The sequence below is a fragment of the Arvicola amphibius genome, chromosome X (assembly GCF_903992535.2).
Source record: "Arvicola amphibius chromosome X, mArvAmp1.2, whole genome shotgun sequence".
Lineage (NCBI taxonomy): Eukaryota > Metazoa > Chordata > Mammalia > Rodentia > Cricetidae > Arvicola > Arvicola amphibius.
In genome coordinates, this window is record NC_052065.1 from 58,888,804 (window position 1) to 58,912,083 (window position 23,280).

Genomic DNA, 23,280 nt, shown 5'->3' on the forward strand with positions numbered 1-23,280 from the left:
GCTTTTTAAATAGATGCTGGGAATCTAAACTCCAGTTTTTGTATTTCTGTGGCAAGAGATCTAACCACTGAGTCACCTTCCTAGCCTCTGCAATCCAATTTTGAAGTTGAATTTGGTTAATTTACATTCTGGTGATGGGAATAGAGGAAGAAGTAGAGGGTGGCCTTAAGCTAGTCATATATGAAAAAATTTATCTTTCCAAGACAGTTGTACAGTGTAGGTTTGGCTTCCTGGAGCTCACTATGTAGACCAGGCTTGCCTCATTCACAGAAATCAACCTGCCTCTGCCTCCCACGTTAAAGGTATGGGCCACTACTGCCCAGCTATGAAAATCTTGATCAATAAAAAAATTTTAAAAACTCAGGTGTGGGGGCTGGAGAGATGGCTCAGTGGTTAAGAGCATTGCCTGCTCTTCCAAAGGTCCTGAGTTCAATTCCCGGCAACCACATGGTGGCTCACAACCATCTGTAATGAGGTCTGGTGCCCTCTTCTGGCCTGCAGGCATACATGCAGACAGAATATTGTATACATAATAAGTAAATAAATAAATATTTAAAAAAAAAAAAAACTCAGGTGTGCTAATGCATACCTTTAATCCCAGCAGATCTCTGAGTTCAAGGGGACATCCTAGTTTACATATAGAGCTGCAAGACAGCCAGAGAGACCCTGTCTAAATAAATAGATAAATAACACAAAAAAGCAAGCAAGTAAACAACTATGTAGCCCTACAGATCCAGATAGCTTTTCTAGTGCTCTCTCTCTCTCTCTCTCTCACACACACACATACACACACACACACACACACACACACACACACACACACACACACACACACACACACAGAGTCTCATCTCTGGGTTACCTGTATCTCCCTAAGCAGATTAGGCTGGCCTTGAACTCAGAGACCTGCCTAGCTTTGCCTCCCAAGTGCTGGGATTAAAGGTGTGTGCCACCACGCCCAGCCCAAATTCTTTCAAATTTTTAGGGAAGAAATAATGTTAGTTCTATGCAGAGTCTTTTAGACAACTGAATCAGAAGGACTACTTTTGCTGCTCAACTCATGAGGTTGTCAGTAGTTTTCTCTGATAACCAAAACCAGATACAGACAGTACAAGGAAACTACAGACTAATATCTTACACACATAGTAGAATTTTTTTATGATTTTATGGATGGATGCTTCTCATCTTATAATGAGGCTCTATCTCAAAACACTTACATTAAGTCACAAATGTACTTAGTACACCTCATCTGCTAAGTATTATAGTTCAGACCTGTCTACCTTAAGTATGCTAATACATATTACCTAGAATTGGACAAAATCATCTAATAAAATGTCTACTAAGTGTTTAATATCTAATGTAGTTTCTTCCATACAATACTGAAAATAAAAAACAAATTTTATAGGTATAAGAAACAAAATAGGTATTTGGTAGATATGATGGGATGTGAAAACATAACACAATATCAAAAAATGCTGACTTCTGTTTCATATGCTTCACAATCTGGAGCAATGTTGCTGCCCTTTGGGAACATGCTGAATGGAATTTCTGGTATTACTGGAACAAACATTTAGAATTTATCGGCTTCATCAAGCAAGGTGGTTCATGCCTGTAAACTAAACCCAGCACAGAGACAGAGGCAGGAGGAGTTTGGGTCCAACCTGTTCTACCTACCAAGTTCTAGGCCAGCCAGTGTTACATAGCAAAACTTTGTCTCAATGGAAAGAAAAAAATAATTGGCATCTTCATTTTTATGAAGATAACTTCTTTATTCTTGGTAATATTTTTTTCTAAAATCTACCCGTTCTTTTTTACTTGTTTCTTTTTGCTTTTTAAAATACTTGTCTTTATTTTATGTATATGAGTGCTTGCCTGTTTATTTATGTGCACCCCATTTGTGCCTAATGTTTGAGGAGGCCAGAAGAGAGCATAGATCTGATGGAACTAGAGTTACAGATAGTTGTGAGCCACCATGTGGCTTCTGGGACCTGAACCTGAGTCTTCTGCTGAGCTGTCTCTCCAGCCCCTTGTTTTGCTTTGAGACAGGATCTTTGAGACCTCACTCTCAAGATCATCTACCTCAGCCTCCTGAGTGTTATGGTTATAGGTATGCACCATCATGTCTGCCTTTAAAGTCTACCTCTAATGTTAATGTAGTCCTACCCCCAGCTCTCTTTTGATTAGTGTTTAGTCTGGTAATTGTAGACCCAATTGATTTTAACTTACTATGCATTGTTTTTTAAGTGTATTTCTCATAAGCAGCAAGTTGTTGCTTCTATTGTCTTCTTTGTTGAATTAAAGATAGCTTTGTTTCACAGATTTGGGTGCTTTGTATTGAGAATTATTTTCTTCCTGATGAAATGGACCTTTTATCCATGGTAGTATTCTTTACATAAGAATTCTACTTAACCAGCTACTGATTTAGCCACTCCAGCTTTCTTTTTATCGCTATTAGTATAATTTATCTTAATCATCATCTCAAATGTTCACAGAAATGATAGCCGGGATTTTGTGGTTGTTGTGGTTGCTTGTTTTAATAATATTTTATTAGCTCTTTGAGAATTTTATATGATATATTTTGATCATATTCACCTTTTCTCCCCCAACTCCCATCAGATCCACCTCCCTACCCAACCAACTTCATGTCCTCATTTTTATTTTTAAACCCACCAGTCGAATCTGTGCTGCCCAAATACTCTCTGCTGTGTGGCCATTCACTGGAGTGTTGGCTACTTACAAGGACACACCGTTACAGAAAGCTAACTCTTTATCCCCTAATAGCTGTTGCTAGCTCCCCAATTAGGGTAGGACTTCAGGCCCACTTACACCTCCTTGGATTTTGTCTGGTTTGAGCTTACACAGCTCTTGTTCTTTTAAGAACTCATCTGTCTTTTGTGGGTTCTTTTCCTTGTTTTGATGTTGGGGATTAAATTTATAACATTTTGACTGTGAGCACCCACTATACCACAAAGCTATATCCAACCTTCAAGGTTACTGTTTCTAAAAGTTTATTTAGCTAATTACATTTTCTTTTGAATCTCCCTTTCATCTTTATTTATAACTTTTTCATTATATTTAAGTGTGTGTATGTACATGTGGATACCTGAGTTCAAGTATCTGAGGGAAGCCAAAGGCATTAGATCTCAAGATCTAGAGTTACAGGCAGTTGTAAGCTGCCTGACATGAGTGCTGGGAACCAAACTTGGGTCTTCTGAAAGAACAGTAAGTGCCCTTAACTTCAAAGCCATCTCTCCAGCCCCTCACACACCTTCTACTTTAAACATGATAGTTAATGGCAAAAAAAAAACATAAATATTATGGGAACAGTAAATAGAAGTAGTTGGATACCTAGAGAAAAGTTTGCTATAGAAAGCCTCTCATGACTTTGGGGACATTGTTGATAAAAGTTCTTAGAGAGGTAATGGTTGTAGTGAGATAGACATAAATAAAAATCTCCCTTCTGGTTTCATAGGCTCTGGTCCAAATGAAATTAAGTTCAACTGAATCTAGCCCAACTCACACGTCACTGATTTCTCTTCTAGAATTGGCTTGGAAATGAAATTGAAGTTATGGTCAGTACTGAGGAAGCCAAACGGCATCTGAATGACCTTCTTGAAGATAGAAAGATCCTTGCTCAGGATGTGGCACAGCTCAAAGAAAAGAAACAATTTGAAGAGAATCCACCTCCTAAACTCCGAGTAAGTGTCATGGGAAAATGCTAACAATAACCACATAGAATTTCCAGCAAATCCTCACTGCTTTGGAGTACTCTTTCCTTTTAACCTTCTTGCCCACTGTCTTTACAGAGGCGCACATTCTCACGTGATGAAGTGCGTAGTCAAGATTCAGAAGCAGAAGATTGTATTGCAAAGAAGATTGAAAGCCGGGAGACTGAACTGGAGCTCAGGTAATAGGGCTATCTATATCTGAAACATAAAATGTTATGCCTGGAATCCAAGTAGGTGCCACCATTCCACTCATTCAGGAGTTGTCCTCTTCAAAGGATTTTATGGTAGGAAAACAATAACAAACAGAAGTAACGGTATTTTGAAATCCATTCTGGACTCTGTCACTATGATGCTCTATGAGGTAAGTGTCATTCTTCTCACTTTACATTTGCTTGAAACAAAGTTGAGGTCTTAAACTTTTTGACAGAGAGACCAACAATACACACTACAACAAAGACAGCATCTTTAAGAAATGGTGCAGTTCAAACTTGTAGCACAAATAATAAAACCCAGAGACAGATATTGGGGTTCCAGTGAAAAATCAGAGAAGCAAGGCAGCCAACCACTAGAGAGCTCTACCTCTACAAAATCTTCAGACTGAAAGGGGAGTGAGTTCCTGTCTCATCAGCCTCATATTCTTCTCAAGTGCTGGGATTAAAGGAGTGTGCCGCCACTGCCTGACCTATATGTCTGACTAGTGTGGCTGCTTTGCACTCTGATCTTCAGGCAAGCTTTATTTATTAAAACAAATAAAATATCGCTATACAAACTTGTTAGCTGCATATATAAGAATGAAACTAGATTCTTTCCTCTCATACACAAAAAAACTCCACATAAATCAGACCTGAGACCATAACCCAATAGAGAAGAAAATAGTGAACACACTTTAACTTATAGGAAGCACACACTTTTGACAGTTAGCAGATGAGACCTCATGAAAATAAAAGCTTCTTTATATCAAAGGACACCATCATTCCAATGTAAAGGCAGTCCATAGAATCGGGGGAAAAAATTTTTATCCAGCTATACATCTGACAGAGGGTTAAAAATTAGAATATATACTGACGTAAAAAAAATTGTTTTTCGAGACTGGGTTTCTCTGTAGCTTTGGAGCTTGGCCTGGAACTAGCTCTTGTAGACCAGGCTGGTCTCGAACTCACAGAGATCTGCCTGCCTCTGCCTCCCGAGTGCTGGGATTAAAAGCATGTGCCACCGCCGCCCGGCGTAGTAAAAAAATTTTGAGACAAACAATGAGACAAAGAACTAACAGTTCACATACCATGATGTGCTTACCCCACACCTACATATACACAGAGAAATAAATAAAAGGTAGGAAAAAATCAATTGTTCTAAGCCTGTACATATATATGTTCTACTTATTTCAACCAATATTTAATAAAATTAGATCCACTTTGATATTTCCTTGGGCTTCCTTTTGTTCAGGTTTGGAGGTACCACATAAACTTTGAATAAGGTGGCTTATTTTTTTTTAACTGATCACTCCATATATAAGAGTCTTTTAATTTTCTTCTCAGAGTTCCTCCCTTTCTTCTTGCTGTTGAGGCTGATCACAATAAATCTCACTGTTCTCTCCCTGAAGGAATGCTCAGATCGCAGACCTCCAGCAAAAGCTCCTAGATGCTGAAAGCGAAGATAGGCCGAAAAAACGCTGGGAGAATATTGCCACAATTCTGGAAGCCAAATGTGCCATAAAATATTTAATTGGAGAGGTAAAACTACTCTTTCTAATGTTAACAGTTATAGGGGACCTGGCTGGGTAGGTTGAAGTGTAAGGAACACTTATTTTCTTTTTTTTTCATAGTTTAATTTTTATTAGACAAAATTTTACTGCTAGCAAAGAAACCTCCTACTTAGAAACATGATGATCAACTGTTTTAGAACTGCATTTTGTTATTTATGAAATACTGTTTTACACAAAGGTATCGTAGTAGCTATTGCCATTCTAAGCTGCCAAAATGCTGTGAAGGCAAAATCGTCTCCATCTACTTCTCTTGCCTTCCAAACTGAGAGTTTGGTACAAGAAACTGAATTCCACCTTTGTTTTTAAGAACTGCTCCTATGATGGATCACTATTTTTGTTTTCCTTTTACTTGCCATTTTTGTCTTCCCATAATATTTTCTATTATAAGAACATTGAAGAAATAGTATAGAAGGAAGAAGTTGCTGTGTCTCTCGTGTTTATTATGGACAAATGAAGGAACGCTTTCTTAGTGTTATACCTGCCTTTCGTGGTAAAAACTCCAAGATACTAACATTGAAGAGTTTGGTAGATAAAAGCTGGTTAGAAACAAGGACAGGACAGTGACTTAGAAAATTATCATAAATTGATACTCATCATGCCTGGCATATAGCAAGTATGCAGTAATGTGACCTGTTGTTAAAAAAGATCAGGATGCCATAAGAAGTTACTGGTAAGCATGAAGTATTGTACTACTTTTAAAAACACCTCTGAGATATATGTTTAAAATTTTGAGACATAGTCTCAAGGAGAAAACTTAGTCATTTTGGCATATACAGATTCGTTTTAAGAAAAAGCCCTCTTTGTTAGCTTGAATATATTTCATCATAAGCTGCCAGAAGATGAATCAAAATTGATCACTCAAGACAAGCATATAGTTTCTGAATTCAGAAGTTTGAGCGTTGTTTTGCTTTATACGTTTTTATCTTGGGCTAGCAGATTTAGTCTACTAAGGAATCTTGACTGGTCTAATGAGTACTGGTGTTTATGATGCTCACTGTCTGGACTAGTAGTGAAAATAAAAGTAGGTCAGTACAGCATTCCAGTCTTGCCTAAAGAGGTTTGTCTTGAAAGTTCTACAATTTCAGCTGTCAGATCTACAAGTTCGAACATGTGAACAGAGATTCTGAAACAGAATTGACTATAAGCTGTGTCCTGTGAGTTCTTCTTTAAGATTTAAGATCTTTTTAGAGTTTCAGAATTTTGGAATTGTCAGATATTGTTTATGTTAGGTTTCTATTCTTGCCTTTATGCAGAGCAGCAGATAAATGACTTCAGTTGTGGCTTCTACCGCTAAGATACCTGTCTCTGTAGAAATATCAACTTTATGGCCTAGGAATAAAACAGTGCTATTAGGGTGCTAGAGAGATGACCCAGTGACCCAAGAGCACTGACTGCTTTTCCAAAGGATCCAGGTTCAATTCCTAGCACCCGTGTGGTAGCTCACAACTATCTGTAACTCTAGTTCTAGGTGACCTGACACCCTCTCTTCAGACCTCTGCAGGATCCTGGCATGTACATGGTGTGCAGACAGACATGCAGTCAAAACACCAGTACACATCAAAAGTAAAAATTTTAAAGCCAATAGTAGTATTTCAGTTCAGTATTATAATCTATTTGTCATGGTAAAAAATTAGAATGGATTTAGACTTTTTGGGAAGAACTTTTCTCAAACTGTTTCAAGAAAGCTGACCCTTTCTTGTTTAGTGAATGGGAGAAAAGATAGATCATTCTTCATATAGAATGACTTTCTCTTATCCTTTCAGCTAGTCTCCTCCAAAATCCAGGTGAGTAAGCTTGAGAGCAGCCTAAAGGAGAGCCAGGCCAGCTGTACTGACATGCAGAAGATGCTGTTTGAAGAGCGAAATCATCTTACTGAGATGGAGACAGAGTTAAAAGCTGAGCTGATCAAAATGGAGCAACAGAACCAAGAAAAGGTAACTTTTAGCGCGATAAGAAGTTAATGATAAGGCATGGGCTGTCACTGCCTTTGGTGGTTCATTATTTTAAGAAGTAGAATATGCCTGACGTGGTGGCTGATGCCTGTAATCCTAGCACTCTGGGAGGCTAAAGCAGAAGAGTCGTCTCAAGTTCAAAGCCCATCTGGACTACATTGAGACCCTATCACTATGTAAAAATAAGTAAACAAACAGTGGTGGCACACGAAGCTTCCTTCAAAAGCCTATGTGGGCTTTTTCACAGTTTGTAAGTAAGTAACCTGAAACAAAAATGACTTTTCTAAGTGGTTCTTAGCCACTGGCTCCAATCCCACGGTTACATGCTGAGAAACAGCTTTAAGAGGCTCATTGCTTTGGACCATGAGAAGAAGACATTCTTTACCTTTAACTCACAAAAAAAGTTACATGAATCACTACTTGAGCTAGATAGCATTCTTTCTCCCCTTACTCCTTTCTTATCACCCAGTGCTTGTGTCTTTCTTTAGGTGCTGTATCTTCTCAGCCAGCTGCAGCAATGCCAAATGGCAGAGAAGCAGCTGGAGGAGTCAGTTAGTGAAAAGGAACAGCACCTGCTGAATACACTGAAATGTCAGGTATGCAAAACACGATGGAAGATCCTGTCTCATTTGAGTCATGGCACTTGCAGCAGAAAGTAATTAATGACAAATCAGAGCCTTTATTCTTTTGAGGCCCTGTTGGATCTGGTTATGGCAAATCAGTGTAACTACATAGCCTAATAGTCAGGCTGGGTGGTGGTGGCACAAGCCTTTAATCCCAGCACTCGGGAGGCAGAGGCAGGCGGATCTCTGTGAGTTCGAGGCCAGCCTGGTCTACAAGAGCTAGTCTAGGACAGCCAGGGCTACACAAAGAAACCCTGTCTCAAAAAAAAAAACCAAAAAATAGGTCTCGAAATAATAATAAAACTAAAAGAATAAGAAAAAAACAAAAAATAAGGATAAAACAAAACAAAACCTAATTTTCAGTACCAAAACAGAAGGGTCCATGTCAGACTTAGGCCTCCTGATTCTTTTGCCTTATTAACCCTAAGCTCCAGAGCTGAGGAAAATCTAATATTTACTTAAAGTCTTGACGGCAGGGTCCTGAAGAGATAACTTAGTTGTGAAGAGCACCGAGTGCTCTTGCGGAGGATTGAGTTCTCGCACCCATGCTGGGCAGCTCACATGAGCATGTAACTTCAACTCAGGAGGAATTCCATGCCCAGCCTCCAGCATGTGCAGGCATCTTGTGCTCATCATATACACTTAAAAATAATACAAGTAAATTTTTAAAAATACTAAAGGCATTCAAATGTATCTCTCTGAACTTGTTCTGGGCCAAGACCTGACATGTTAATAAAATGCCTAGGACTAAAATTCTTTCAAAGTCTGGGAACACCACACCCTTTAGTAGCATGTGAGAGCACTATTTTAGTTCAATCTTATTTCTGCACTGTCAGTCCGGGATTGCCTTAGCCCTTCACACCTTAAGACATAACCAGACAAGTTAAAGTTAGATACATGAATACAGTTGCATTAAGTGCCAGCAAGTTTAAGCAGGCTTGTTAGAGTAGCATTCAGACTAGCTAGTCTATGTGAGAAGGGTGCATAGAGGCACATGCAGATTTCAGGGAAGAGCTAATGTGGTGCAGCTTTCTGAATCAGCATGCTGATGTACATAGGTGCTATGAGAGCAGGAAATGATGAGAAAACTTACTTCCTGCAAATATATTCAGGGATATTGGGGAATACTGAAATATGAGGCATTCACAGTACCTAGGAACAAGGAATGAGACATCTTTCTGTGTGTCTGCCTGGGATGTAAAAACCAATCATCTACCAGCCACTTGAAAGCAGTGTTTTCATCTGGATTACTTGGTAGCTCGTATGTAGAATCTAAAATAACCCCACCTGTAATTATGCTATCGGGAAATAGGATGAAGAGCTTAGGAAGATGCAAGAAGTATGTGAGCAAAATCAGCAGCTTCTCCAAGAAAACAATGCCATCAAGCAGGTAAGATGGCTTTCCACGCACTTGATAAGCCTCAGGAGACCCTTGTTGCCACCAAGACTAGCTAGCCCTTGGAAACAGTCTCCAGTTTTGATGACTATATTTAGCCTGATTTTATAAAGTCTCCATCAAGGTTTTATGTGAACCAGTCATATGCATTTCAAAGTGTTGGAGATGCAAGTTTTTGTCCAGCAGTTTTAATTCCAGCACTCAGGAAGCAGGGGCAGGCAGATCTCTATGAGTTCGAAGCCAGCCAAAAATATATAGTGAGACTTTGTCTCAACAACCCACATGGTAACAAACAAAAAAATTAAGTATACCCCTCCTTAAGTATCTTTCCTTAATCTAATAGTGATCTTAGAAAGTTAGAGTCCTCCAAATACTCCATTGTTAACCATCCTCGCTTTATTGTGATATACAAGGAGGATAGCCTAGGTCTGGAATCTTTGATTTAGCCATGAACCCTTCCAGAATCTGCCTTAACATTATATACTTTGTCTCTCCTGTTCAAACAGAAACTGACCCTCCTCCAAGTAGCCAGCAAACAGAAACCCCATCTTATGAAAACTATCCTTCAGTCTCCAGACTCTTCCTTTGAATATATTCCACCTAAGGTAAAATGTTCAGTTGTCTATGATACCTTTACATAGCCCAAGTTTGAGTGAGTGTACTAAACCTGTTTTGCGTAAAAGGCTATAAGAGTAAGGAGTCCCAATAAAACTAGAATACACTCCTAAGGAAAATAGGCACTCAGCTTCCTCAGAAGGTTAATTGTGGTCAATCATGCAGTTATTACATAACATAGCTGAGAAGGAACAGAAGCAAAGAGCAATGTTCAGCTGTCCATCCAGAGATGCTTATCTTATTAAACCATGAGTCCTCTCTTCCTTCCCTCCCTCCTTGATTGACCTCCAGTTTCTAGCTCTTCAAAGACTCTGCAAGGCTAAAGCAGAATTTTTGTGATTGGCAAAATCAAGTGGAATATATTTGAAAAGTCTGAAATCTCTGTAAATACTGCTGACAATAGTTACTGAGATGATAGCATGTTATATGTAGTTTTCAAAAACTTTATTAACTGCCTTATTTTCTGTAGCCCAAACCTTGCCGAATTAAAGACAAATGCCCAGAGGAAAGCTTGGACATCGAGGAGCTACAATATTATTCAGAGCATTCTGTGACCGAGCAGAATGACAGTGATGATTGTGCTGATGAGGAGTGGATACCAACAAAATTAGTCAAGGTGTCCAGGAAGAACACCCAAGGGGTATGAGCCAACTCTCTAATTTCACTCATTTGAATTAACTCCAGTGGGCTAGCTTCTGAATCTCACATTGGTCCCTGCCCTGCATCTGAACTCCTTAGAGCTCCTTCAGAGGCATCAGCTCTAAGGGAAACTTGTCAGGCTACCTCTGTATGAGCTGTGAGGGCTGCATGAACACCTGAGCATTCAAGTTGGCTGGCTTGTTTTGATTGTTCAGGATTGTGGCAATCTGAATACTAGCTTTCTGTACCATTTCACTGAAGCTGATACCCAAGTGATCATCCCAGTCCATGTTGTACAGCTTTTTTTATAGTTTAACCAACTATTCTTATACATCATCTTTTAATAATTAGTTAAAAAATCCAGAGAGGTATTTATGGTTTGCATCTTACAGATAGGCTTCAGATCCACAAGAGGAAAGTGAATTGGCCTATGGTCACCAAAATAAGTGATAGTTAGTATTTGAAACTTAGTGTTTAGACTCCAGATCTAGTTTATTTTCACCATATTATGGTGGTCACATTAGTATTTTTAAAAACCTTGGACCAGAAACTGAAGTGAGTACTTTATCTTCCTTGCCTGTTATGGTCTTTTTCCTTTTTTTCTTACTAGGCTAAGGAACAAATGGAATTATGGAAAAAGATAATAAGAACAAATGTGCTAAATTAAGGCTAATTAGGAATAATCTGACTTGGGGCGTTGTTTTGTTTTGTTTTGCTTTGCTTTGCTTTGTTTTAGATATGGTACCTTATATAATCCCAGGCTAGGCTTGAACTCACTGTGTAACCTAGGGTGATGATCAACACCTAGTCCTCCTACTTCTATCTCTTAAGTGCTGAAATCATAGGTGAACTTGCAATGTCATGCCCAGCTAAAATTGTCCTGACTTTAAGGTGTACTTTACTTATTTCCACAATGCTCCATAATTACTAAATACAGCGGTTTTATACTAATTTCCAAAATACTATGCTTCATCACTAGTCTACCTGTGCTCTTGTAACCACCTTCTTAAAGAATGGCTCCTAATTTAACTTACTGGCTTCCTTGAAATAGACTTGATTTGACCAGTTTTGTAAAGCCAAATGCTTAAGTGAAGCAGACCATAAGGAACAAACCGCCAGGTGGTGTCATTGTTGGTCAGGTGGTGGCATGGATAATGCGGCATACTGTGCCCTCAGGGAGCTTCTAACCTAATGGGGGAATCCAGACAAGAAATAGGAAGAAGCATATTGAGAACTTTAGTGCATTCGTGTCAGGAAGAATAATTGGGAGGGTTTGGGTTTTTAAAACCAACGAGAAGTGTAGATAAAAGAAGTGTAGATGAAGGAGGTGACTGTTGCGGCAAAGATAGTGTTGAGGACAAGAGGGAAAACATTTGTGGAACGATAAATCATAGATTGCAAAGACTTGAAGCAGAGTGTTGAGACACACAAAATAAAGCAGGACATGGCTGACTTTTTAAACTTTAGACGTATTTATGTGTACTGTTTCACCTGCACGTATGTGTGTACACCATTTGCATGCTTGTTGCCTGCGAAGGTAAGATGAGGGTATCAAATCTCCCAGAACTGGAGTTACATATGGTTGTGAGCCACCATTTGGGTGCTGGGAATCAAGTTCAGGTCCTCTGCAAAGGCAGCAAGTATTCTTAACTACAAAGCTATCTCCCTAGCCCCCAATGTCTGACTTTTGTTTATTTCCTCAACCAATATTTATACTATTATGATTGAAGTAACAGTGTGACCTGAATGTAGATTAAATGGCCATCTAAGTTATAGAGACAGAGTTCAGAAACATACACAAAAACAAAAGGATAGAGGGCCTAAAACCTTTGGAAAGGAGTTTGCAGGTATGAAACAATTATAGGTACACTTGCTCTTGAGAAAGCTTAGCAGCAGCATTGCTGCTCTACCACTGGGAAGTGATTCTTTATGATTTGATAAGTGGCTATGCATGGACTTTAAAGAGATATAAATATCTCTTTAAATAAATAAGGACTCTCCTATTTTACAACCTCAAAATATTTAGATGCCATGTCCACTCTTGATCAGACTGCTTGGAAGACACATTAGCTATACATGAAGGCCATCTTTATTATTGTTGCTTCAACCCAGCTGAAGATGGCAGCTCTAATCACTTTCTTGTGCTTACTAGAAAAATACTATAGCAGACACCAAAAGGATGGCGTCTCCAGAATTAATGTCTTCCTTGCTAAGGAGATGCTAAATAAGTCACTTGCTATAGTAGACTGAGTAACAACTCAGAAGGTAAATTGGCATGGGTTCTAGTCTGGAATGTATCAATAGTTCATTGAGTATTACTGAGCAAGGTACTTACTTTCCCTGAGCCTGCATTCCCTTATGTGTACAATGAAGAGATTAAACAAGAGTAGATTACTTCCAGTACTAATGTCTTGAGTCCAAGGACTAGTGAAAAATTTAATAATACTCCCTTTATATAATGTTATATTGTATATTAGAAGTTTAAAAATATATAAAAGCACTTTGTAAGGGATAAAATAATTATATATTTTTATTAAAGCACTGAAAGCATCTTTAAATATTTTGCAGTCAAATGCTCTACCACTGAGCTATACCCACATTTAAATTATTTGCATTTGTCACCTGTGTTGGGGGCACATCTTTGTTTTGCTCTGTCTTCTGAGACAAGATCTTAGGGTAATTAGTTTGGCCTTGAACTCCTTATGTTGCTCAGGGTGGCTTCATGATCCTTCTGCCTGGGCCTCCCAGTACAGATGTGTGCTACTGTATGTGCCCCAAAGGGAACAGATATTGTCTCTTCTGTGCTAATGAGAGAGTAGAGCTGAAATCGGAAGTGACTTTTCCATGGCCATGCCAAGTATTAAATTTAGGGATAAAACCCATGCTCTGGTTTTCTTTATTCTTTGAGTTTAAAATTTGACCAGATCTTATTCTTCTGAGATATACTGAACTTATTACTAGAGTTACAGACTGTCAAACAACCATCTCAACCCTAGTTTTTCTCAAGGGAGCTCTTTAAAAATTAGAACCTGGGATGAGTTGATCTGAGGTAGGACTTGAAGTTTTAGAAAAGTTCCACAGAGATTTTTTTTCTCGTGTGTGTGGGTGAATGCCACATGTGTACAGGAGCTCGAGCCCAGAGGCACAGAAGCTCCAATGTGAGCACACTGGATCCTTTGGAGCTGGGAATTGAAGGTGGGTCCTCTGGAAAAGCAGCAAGCACTCTTAACCACTGAGCCACCTCTCTAGCTCCTACAGAGATTTCTCGTGTATAGTAAGCTCTGAGAAGGCAGACCTAGGAGTCGTCCTGTCCGTGCTATCTCTTGAGATATGCTGGTGGATTGCCAGCAGTTTCCATACAGTTGTGTCCCAGTTCTTCTCTGGCATTCTAATCGGCTTCCTGGGATGAGAGAGAATAAGATGGAGGCATAGCAAAGGCATATGACATTCGTGTGGCGCATCTGTCAAATGTTCATGAGCATTCAGCTCTACCGTCACCACTACCAAGTGCCCGTCTCTAGTCTCTGCTTGCCTGAAGACTAGCAAAATCAGAAGTCTGTGGGTTCAAAGGCAGCCAGCTGCTGTGTGCTATTGGGTTTTAGAAAGTGTTCCTTCTGTGTGTGTGTTATTCTATAAATCATTTCACCAGGTTATGGCTATGAAAAATTCTAATCACTCATGACAGCCCTTTGGATATCGTTTGCATCATCCCATGTGACAAAATAGAGAAACACTGGCAGGGTAAAAAGAGCATTTTTGAAGCCTTTACATGAGCCATGAGCCACAAATGGACAAAGGACCTAGGATGCTGTAATGGATCAAGGCCATGCTGAAGGAATGTCTAGAAGACAGGTCATAAAACTCTTATATTTTGTCTTGCTCAAAGCAGCTAAAGAAATTTTTTAATTTTAATGTATCTTGTTGATAAAAGTGACTAAGATGGAAATTCTTATTTAATGCTACTAGAATTATAACTTGGTATACCTATTCTGGAAGGTAACCTGAAAACATCAGAAACTTTAAAAATATTCTGTCATGCTCATTTCAGCAACACATATATTAAAAGCGCTCCTATTCTTTGATCCAGAATTACTCACATAGTAATTCATACTAAGGAAATAATCATCAAGAATCTTTTTTTAAGTAGCTTTTTGCCAGGAATGAGTACTATTTCTGAGAATACATTTAACTTTATTATTGTGAACATATTCTTGTAGGAAAAGACATAGTATTAAGAAAAACAAAGTAGTTCTGAATGGTGATAGAGAAGAAAACAAAACTCCATAGTGAAGTTATAGTGATAATGGGGAGGGGAAAGGCTGTTTGGGAAACAGATGGTTAAGATGAGATCTAAACAAAATGAGGAGCACCAGGCATGGGGGGGCATGGTTGTATTCCTGGCACTCTAGAGGCTAAGGCAGAAGAATCACAAGTTCGAGACCAACCTGGGCTACGTAGTGCCAGCCTAAGTCACAAAAAGAAAGTGAGAGAAGTAAGAGTAAAGGAGAGGAAAAAAGGGAAGAGCAGATGAAAAGACCTCAGGGTGGGAATGGGCTTTACATATCTGCAAAGGCCATTGTGACGATCATGGGTTGAGAAGTGGGAAAGGTGAAGTTAGGTGGAGTTGGGCCAGAATTTGATTTCAGATTCCATTTGTGTATGAGGATATTCACTACAACATGATTTGTAATAGTGAGTATTTTCTTTCAAAACTATCTTAGTATCTATCATTAGGGGACTGGTTAAATAAACTGACGTATCTACATGATAGAATACTGTATATAGCCTTGGGCTTTAAAATGTTATAGGATGATATACATTATCCTCCTGATCAAAAAAAGATGTTATTGTGGGTTTCCTATATAGCTACAGAACAAAGATGATAGTTCTTATGTGCAAGGCCCTTAAGATCTTGAATTTTATTATAAACTCGGGATGAGTCCACAGATGTCACCAGGAAAAAAAGCACTGACAGCTGTAATCTCAGGACTTGTTAACCACCATACTATTGGATTCATTTTGGTGTCACTGTGTAGGCCTGGCTGGCCTGGAATTCTCCATGTAGATTGCGTTAGTGTAACATGAAGGGGCCTGTTTGTTGGGGTTTCTGTCCCGCCTGGTACCCCACAGCTGGCAAGCCCCAAAAGAATATCACACAGAGATCTCTATAAGTTATAAAGCTGATTGGCCCATTAGCTCTAGCCTCTTACTGGCTAACTCTCACATCTTGATTAACCCATTTTTTAATCTATTTTGGACATGTGGCTCAGTACCTTTTTCAGTGGGGCAGATCACATCCTGCTGCTTTGGCGGTCTGGGTAGGAGTGGGAGGAATCAACTTCCTCCTTCCCAGAGTTCTCCTGTTCTCATTACATCATTTCTACTTCCTGTCTGGTTTTCGCGCCTGTATTACCTGCCTGGCCAATCAGCGTTTATTTAAAACATGAGGTTAGCTGCCTCTGCCTCTGCCTCCCGAGTGCTGGGATTAAAGATGTGGGCTGCCTTGACTAACTGTGCAAACTACTTTAAGCTAGATCTCCATATATTGTATTTAAACAGCTGATTTGGAGGAGCCCAGATGCCGATCTTGAATTTATTCCTATTGTATCCTTTCTTTCTATTTTCAGCCTATAATTCCAGCCTGTCAAAATATTTAGATTGTGATTTTTGTTATCTTACCTATTAGTCATCCTTCCAGCTTTTTGCCATTGACTATAAGGGGTGTGTGTATGTGTGTGTGTGTGTGTGTGTGTGTGTGTGTGTGTGTGTGTGTGTGTTGTGAAAACTGCAGCTTCAAATATAAATGATTTCAATTCCTTTCTTTTGTGATATTGAAGCTGAGTTAGTGCTCAGGACAAAGCCCCAGCTGATACTGGACAAAATGTAGAAGTTTGCATTAAAAGAAAGTACAGTTTGCATTGAAAGAAAGTACAGTTAAGTAGGTCACAAAATGCAGAACAACTTGACTCCATCCCTAAATAAGCCTAACTGTACTACCATGGTCTTTGAGCGTGAAACTGTGACTAGTGTTTGTCACAGTGACCCAGTACTTGTCATGAGAGGAGGGTGTTAGGACAGCCCACTTATCTTTCTTCAGCTATTCTGCCTAAAATAGAGCATTTTTCATTGTTTGGTGTAACCTGCTCTTAGTTAACCTATGGTGGTTCCTGGTGATCTTAGTTAAATGAAAGGAGGGACTGGTTTGGTAGAGATGGTGGCTCTTTCCCTTGTTTCTAAAAAGACTTGCATATGAAGGAAAGGTACTTTAGAATCTAATCCTTTCAGTAATGTGTCTTCCCACAAACCTGTTTTGCAGTGTTCCTGCAAAGGCTGGTGTGGGAACAAGCAATGTGGATGCAGAAAGCAAAGGTCAGACTGTAATGTAGCGTGCAGCTGTGACCCCACAAAGTGTCGGAACCGACAGCAGAGCCAAGTAAGATCAGTATTGCTTCTTCTCACCATCTCTTCAGACCTCTCCAGAGTTTCTAGCCTTTTCCTCCTTCTGCCCTGAAACCTGGGATCTCCTAACAATAATTCCTACACTTCTTCCTCTGTACCCAGAAAGAAACATCTCATTCCTCAGGTATGCAGTCCCCACCCCCACCCCTAGCCTTGTCTGAGAAGCTTCTGCATGATTTCTGAAACAGGAACAAGGAACAGGAAAGCAAGAACTTACAGGTTACAGAGAGAGACACAGGATCAAACTAGTCCAGAGGCTTACTTGGGATTGTGAAAGCCATGTACTGAGATAGCAGCTTCCAGAAAGGAAGTTAATCCTTCTGGCATCTTGAGACAATAGTTAGTAGGCTGTATGGGAACCGAGCATTCCATGACTCTGGGAAAAGAGCGCTGTGAAGCAAGTTAACTGTAGCTGTCCTTCTGTTACTCCCAGGAAGAGCTCCGGGAAACAAAATGTTCCCTGAAAAGAGCTGCAGCAACCAGGTTCAATCTCTGTACTTGCCTTATACCTGCTTATGCTGATGGCAAGAAATCTTTGCCACAGCTCTTGATACATAATACAAGACTTGAAAGTGTACAGTATAATGAACATTCATCATGCATTTCTGAACATTTGCACAGGAACAGTTTGGGCTTGGGCCTTTTATTTCGAAGACTTCTAAGCTAAGTAAGCTATGTATAGGTCAAGCTAAAACTCAGAGACATAATGGAGGCCTGTAAGGGTTGGTTCACTGTTCTCATGGTTTTTCATTTAGGATTCTAGAACCCTGAAGCTGTAGCATAAAAGGGTCTCTGCCTGAAACCTTTAGAATTTCATTTCCATCAAAACAATTTGCTCTTCACTTACTTTCACATTGGGTCTCTCCTTATAATTTCAGTTAAAACCAGGCAGTGGTGGTGCACACCTTTAATCCCAGCTCTTGTAAGGCAGAGGCAGGTGGATCTCTGAGTTCGAGGTCAGCCTGGTCTCTAAGAGCTAGTTCCAAGACAGGTCCCAAAGCTACAGAGAAACCCTGTCTCGAGAAACTAAAATAAATAGGCAGGCAGACAGACAGACAGAATTTCAGTTAAAGAAAACCACTGACTTGGGGCAAGGTTTCCATTTTACAAAAGAAGAACTTAAATTCCAGAGGCAAACTGAAGTGACTTGCCTGATACATAGCTGGTCCTGGCCACTAAGATTAAAACCTCAGGCTTCCTGGATCTCAATCCAGCTGTCTTTACAACAAACTGCTCCAGTTTTAATCCTCATTCTATGCAGAGTCACCTTATGACCCAAATGACTTCTGTACTCTAAATAAATACTAATGCAGGGAGCCTCCTATAGAGTTCTATTGCAGGTTATAGGCAGAAGAACTTTAATCAAAGAAACAGCCAAACCTTGGCCTCATTTTCCTTTTATAATTTTCTTTGAGACTGGGTCTTGCTAATTCCCCCAGGTTGTATCAAACTTGTCATCCCTCTGCCACAGCCTCCCAAATCCTGGTAATAACCTATATATCCCCACACCCAGCTCAGCCTAATTTTAAAGTTCCCTTCACCATGAATAAGTCCTTGGATTCTACCTCTTTGTTATTGTTTTGGTTTGGGTTTTTGTTTGTTGTTTGTTTTTGTTTTGTTTTTAAGACAGGGTTTCTCTGTGTAACAACTCTGGCTGTCCTGGAACTCACGCTATAGACCAGTCTGACCTCAAACTCAGAGATCCACCTGCCTCTGCCTCCCAAGTGCTAGGATTACAGGCGTGCGCCATCACTACCCAGCCTAAAATTTGCCTTAAGTTGAAGATATTTTCTTTTGTTGTTTTTTTTTTTCCTTTTTTTGGTTTTTTTGAGTTGGGGTTTCTCTGTGTAAGGAGTTCACCTCTTAAGCACAAACTCATTCCTCTGGGGACAGAACATGTTAAGCCCCATGGCTTCTCTGAACAGTAGCTGCCTTAGGTTTGCTTTGAGTAATGGGCTGATCAGGTCCTCAGAGCTGGGACTTCCCTGGCTGAAGAGGAACAGGATATTTTGTAACTCAGGGAGCTAAATTATAATAAGCCTGTCTGCTTGATTTCAGGAGAACTTAGATGCTACTGAGCAAGCCCAGGATTCTGAAAGTTCCTTTAAACTGGAAGACCCTACAGAGGTGACCTCAGGATTAAGCTTCTTCAACCCTGTCTGTACAACTCCCAGTAGCAAGGTGAGTGGCTAAATTCGAAACATGAAAAAACTGTGTTTGCATCCTTCTCTGCATTAGCTATGATAGAAGCCCATGGGAGATCGTTGTGGAGAAAGATATAATCAAATTGCTGGGCACTGGCTGAAGTGTGTTATCTAATAGAGAGCATGTGTAGGGGGTGCCTCATATTACTTGGGTTGTATAGAACCTTCGTAGTGGCTCAGCTGGGCCCGTCTATTCATTTCTGTCTCTGTCTTTCCTAGATCCTAAAAGAAATATATGATGCAGATCAGGTGCTGCTGGGCAGGCCTGCTTTTGTTCCTTCCTCTGACCACCCAGAACCGAGACCTTCAGAATCACAAGAAAATAAGGTCACAAGCAAGAAGAAGAAGCGAGCTCTAGCCAGCAATACCAGCTTCTTCTCTGGCTGTTCTCCTATACAGGAAGAGTCCCACTGAGGTTGTGGTCATGTCTTTCTCTTCCGTCTGTCCTGGGCACACTCTTAGGTGCAGCTCAGAGGGGAAGGGCGCTAAAGACTTCTGTAGTTTTTAGGTTTTGCTTTTGAGAAAAGGAAAAAAAGTGTCACTGAAAGGAAGAGGACCTTTGCTGAATGCTGATCTTTTCTATCTACTCCAAACAACTACTTTTCTTCTCCAGAAGGTGCTGAGCCATCTGTTGGAGAGAACTAACTGACCTTCCTGATGACTGACTCATAAGGACACCAGTCCCCAGCATAATCTAGCTCTTTCTTTGCAAGTAATTGAGTTGTCTCCTCATGCAGCAGAGGCCAAGATGTTCCTTTCTCTTGGTCATGTCAGCTTAATGGAGGAGCCTCGTGCAGGATGGAGACCGGACTAAACTCCGTCACCGCAACTCAGGAGTGGGGCTGCTCCATTCCAACTCTGGATTTTAACAGGAACTTCAACTGTCTGTCATGTTGCTAAAGTGAATGAAACATTTTTAAATGTTAAGAAAATAAATAAACCTTAGCTCTTAAAGGAGATCCTTTTTTGTTAGAGAAAGAAATAAAATTCCAACACTTTTTCCTCAGCCCCCGGGGAAAACTGTTAAGGAGATCTATTACAATTTCCCCACAAATCCGCATATTTTCTTTTTCTAGAAGTCTGCCTAGTGTTTTGTTTGTTTGGTGTTCTGTTTTGTTTACAGGGATAGGAATTGACACAGGGCTTTGGACATGTCAGACAAACATTCTGTCACAGAGCTACACCCTGCCCCAGCTTCCTACCCTTTCCTAGAGCCTGGCACAGAGTATAGCATTGCCTTTCTCCGCTGTGCTGCTCTAGGAAGTAGGAATGGCATGGCCATTACCACATTCCTGCCATAACTGTATTTGCTTCTCAAAAAAATGCTCAAGGTTGATAGGAGCCTGTACTTTCCATACGAGAAAATAGAGTGTCAGCTTCACCATATAGCAAATGCCTGGGATAATGAGTTCATGGAGAAAATGGGTTTATTTTAGCTCACAGGTTTGGAGGTTCTAGACCATGGTTAGTAGCCCATATCAGATCATGACAGAGGCATGTGATGGTGCAGAGCTGCTTACCTCATGGCTAGAATAGAAAAACCAGTGGAAGGATCTGGATCCCATCATCCCTTCAAGAGAATACCCTAAAGTATACTAAAAATATTCCACAAGAAGCTATCTCTTAAAGTGTCCACAGCCTCCCAAATGGCACCACAGGCCAGAGAACAAATCTTGAACTCATGGGCCTTTCGGGGAATGCTGAACATCTAGCACACTGATAGTACCGAGGTACAGGGAAGTAGTTATGTAGAGTTACAATGTTCGTGAAGAAGAGAACTCATTATACACTTACTATATGACCCTTATGCCCTGCAGTCTGCTCAATGGGTGTAGCACCACGCTGCTTTTCAGTTACAGAACAAAACTACCAACTGGCCCCTTGTTTCCCCTTGAAAAGAGAGAGGAGGAACAAGACTTACTTTTTACCATCATCTCCAATTAAAAGATAGAGGGGGCAGCCTTGCAGGGCCACATACAGGCTAGATTTGAAGCCCTTGGAGAGTTTGCCAGCCTTGAGACTCATAGCAATGCATATTTAATCCTGGTCTGCTCCCCCACCCACTCTGCTTCTAAAGAGCTCACAAACTGTCCCCACATGTAAGAAAGACAAAATTCTAGAATCCAACACAACCCAAGCAAAGAAACTGAAATTGAAAAACAACCTGCCAAGAATGACTCCTGGTGGAGGACTAGGTGACCCGCTGGCCCTCCCTGGCTTCCTGCCAGCAAGCAGCCTTGTTTCTCTTTGCATTTTAATTCTGAGAGAATTAGGGAATCTCTGTCATTGCCAACTAGAGCCTCTGGATACAATGGGAAAGCTGAGAGGGAGGGGCCAGCTCCTGGCAGAAGAGGGCCAATCTCCCTCACTGGTCGGAATTGAGTGTGTGGAGGGGGAAGGGAAGCCAGCTTATCTGAAACAACACCCCAACAGTGCTAATGCACAGACCTCAAGTCACTGCATCAGCCACAATGCAAGAGCTGTCTCAGCCCTTCCAAGCTCACAGGCAACTCTGTGCTTTATACTCAATTTACCACAACTTGCTAGTCCACCTCCTGTTGATGCTGGAGTGATTCTTTTGTGCATGTTCATCTTCCAAAAGCATGGTACCCCAATACACTCTACACTCCTGAAGCGATTCTTGAAATGATTCAATGTTCAGGTAAACAAGGCAGCAAGCCCGATATCCTGAATGAGGATCTCATGTTCAGCAGAGGGGGGCACAGGGATCCCTAGTCCAGAAATCGGGCAACTTGCTGCCCAGAGTTCATAGTCACTTCAAGAGCATCTCATAGGCAGACCTTGCAGAGATGCAAATAGCCCAAGAGGAAAGGGAAACTAATGATTGGAAGTTGTACTTCCAGGAAGCTTAAGGTGAGACATTCTCGTCTGCTCTAGAGTTTCCAGGGGACTGGCAGGGCCCCTTCTTCTCACTGCCAAGTTGCAAAATTGTGTGGTCACCTCCCCCATCTTCCCTCCCGCCTATGCCCTCAGCCCTTGCCTCCCAGAACCAGGACAAAGCCCTCTGGCAGTGACTGGGAGGGGAACGGGAGGAGGGAGGATAGGGAAGGCTGCACAAAGGAATTCCTCACACCAAGCCCCCTGACCGCCAGCTCCTGCGAGTAAAGAAGCCGACCTCCTTTCCCAGCTCTCTGGCGCCCGCCTGCCTTCCCACCATGGCTGGGCTCGGGCCCATAGAGCCTCTGCGAACATTCCAAGAGGACCCACACTTCTTCCTGTAGGTGGCAACAGTGACACCTGTTTGATCAGTGAGGCTGAGCCAGGGACTGCAAAAGGGAGGAGGCAGACACCTCGGAGAGGAGCTGGGAAGCAGAGCTGCGCGCTCCCTGAGTAAAAGGTGTGAGGGCTGGGGAAGGCTGGGGGCGACCGGTGGGAGCTGGAGAGTGGGGACCCGCTCAACCCCGCAGGGATGGAGTCCAGGGGTTCAGGCAACACCCCTATCAAATTCTCTGCTCCGGGTCTTTCAGACTAGCCAGATCCTGATTCCATCTTGCAGGCAGCTCTGGAGGGAGGGAGGACTCTGGAAGTCTGGGGTGCAGGGGAACAACCCTAGAGGAGACAAGGGGTGTGTAGTGTAATAGCGCTCAGAACAGACTAGTGTTGCCCAGCTCGGGGATGGGAAGAAACAGGGGCCTCCCTTTGGCTTGACTACAATCTGGGAAGAGACCCACAAGGTAAAGGTTTCCTCCTTCCCCAGACCCCACCCTGCCACTCTCTAGACAGAACCCTTCTTTCCCAGGGGGAACTTGGAATAAGGGGGGCAGTTTCAAGAACACACACACACACACCTTTCCTCCTTGCTGGGGCCCTCCCACTGTGGACCCCTATAAGACTCACAAGTGAACAAGGGGCCTTGTCCTTTTGTACATGACAGTTAGATG

The 23,280-nt window shown here is 41.2% G+C and overlaps 1 protein-coding gene across 1 annotated transcript in view; it reads left to right on the top strand.

Moving 5' to 3' along the window:
- Kif4a (kinesin family member 4A) overlaps positions 1 to 20,056 on the top strand; it is a 112,455-nt gene extending 92,399 nt beyond the window's left edge. The window contains exons 21-31 of the mRNA XM_038316803.1: positions 3,543 to 3,698; positions 3,807 to 3,907; positions 5,329 to 5,458; positions 7,254 to 7,424; positions 7,931 to 8,038; positions 9,378 to 9,455; positions 9,968 to 10,066; positions 10,546 to 10,716; positions 17,032 to 17,148; positions 19,233 to 19,355; positions 19,598 to 20,056. Coding sequence (XP_038172731.1) covers positions 3,543 to 3,698; positions 3,807 to 3,907; positions 5,329 to 5,458; positions 7,254 to 7,424; positions 7,931 to 8,038; positions 9,378 to 9,455; positions 9,968 to 10,066; positions 10,546 to 10,716; positions 17,032 to 17,148; positions 19,233 to 19,355; positions 19,598 to 19,792 — 1,449 coding nt within the window. The 3' untranslated portion in view covers positions 19,793 to 20,056. The remainder of the gene's footprint in view (positions 1 to 3,542; positions 3,699 to 3,806; positions 3,908 to 5,328; positions 5,459 to 7,253; positions 7,425 to 7,930; positions 8,039 to 9,377; positions 9,456 to 9,967; positions 10,067 to 10,545; positions 10,717 to 17,031; positions 17,149 to 19,232; positions 19,356 to 19,597) is intronic.
- The last annotated feature ends 3,224 nt before the right edge of the window (positions 20,057 to 23,280 follow it).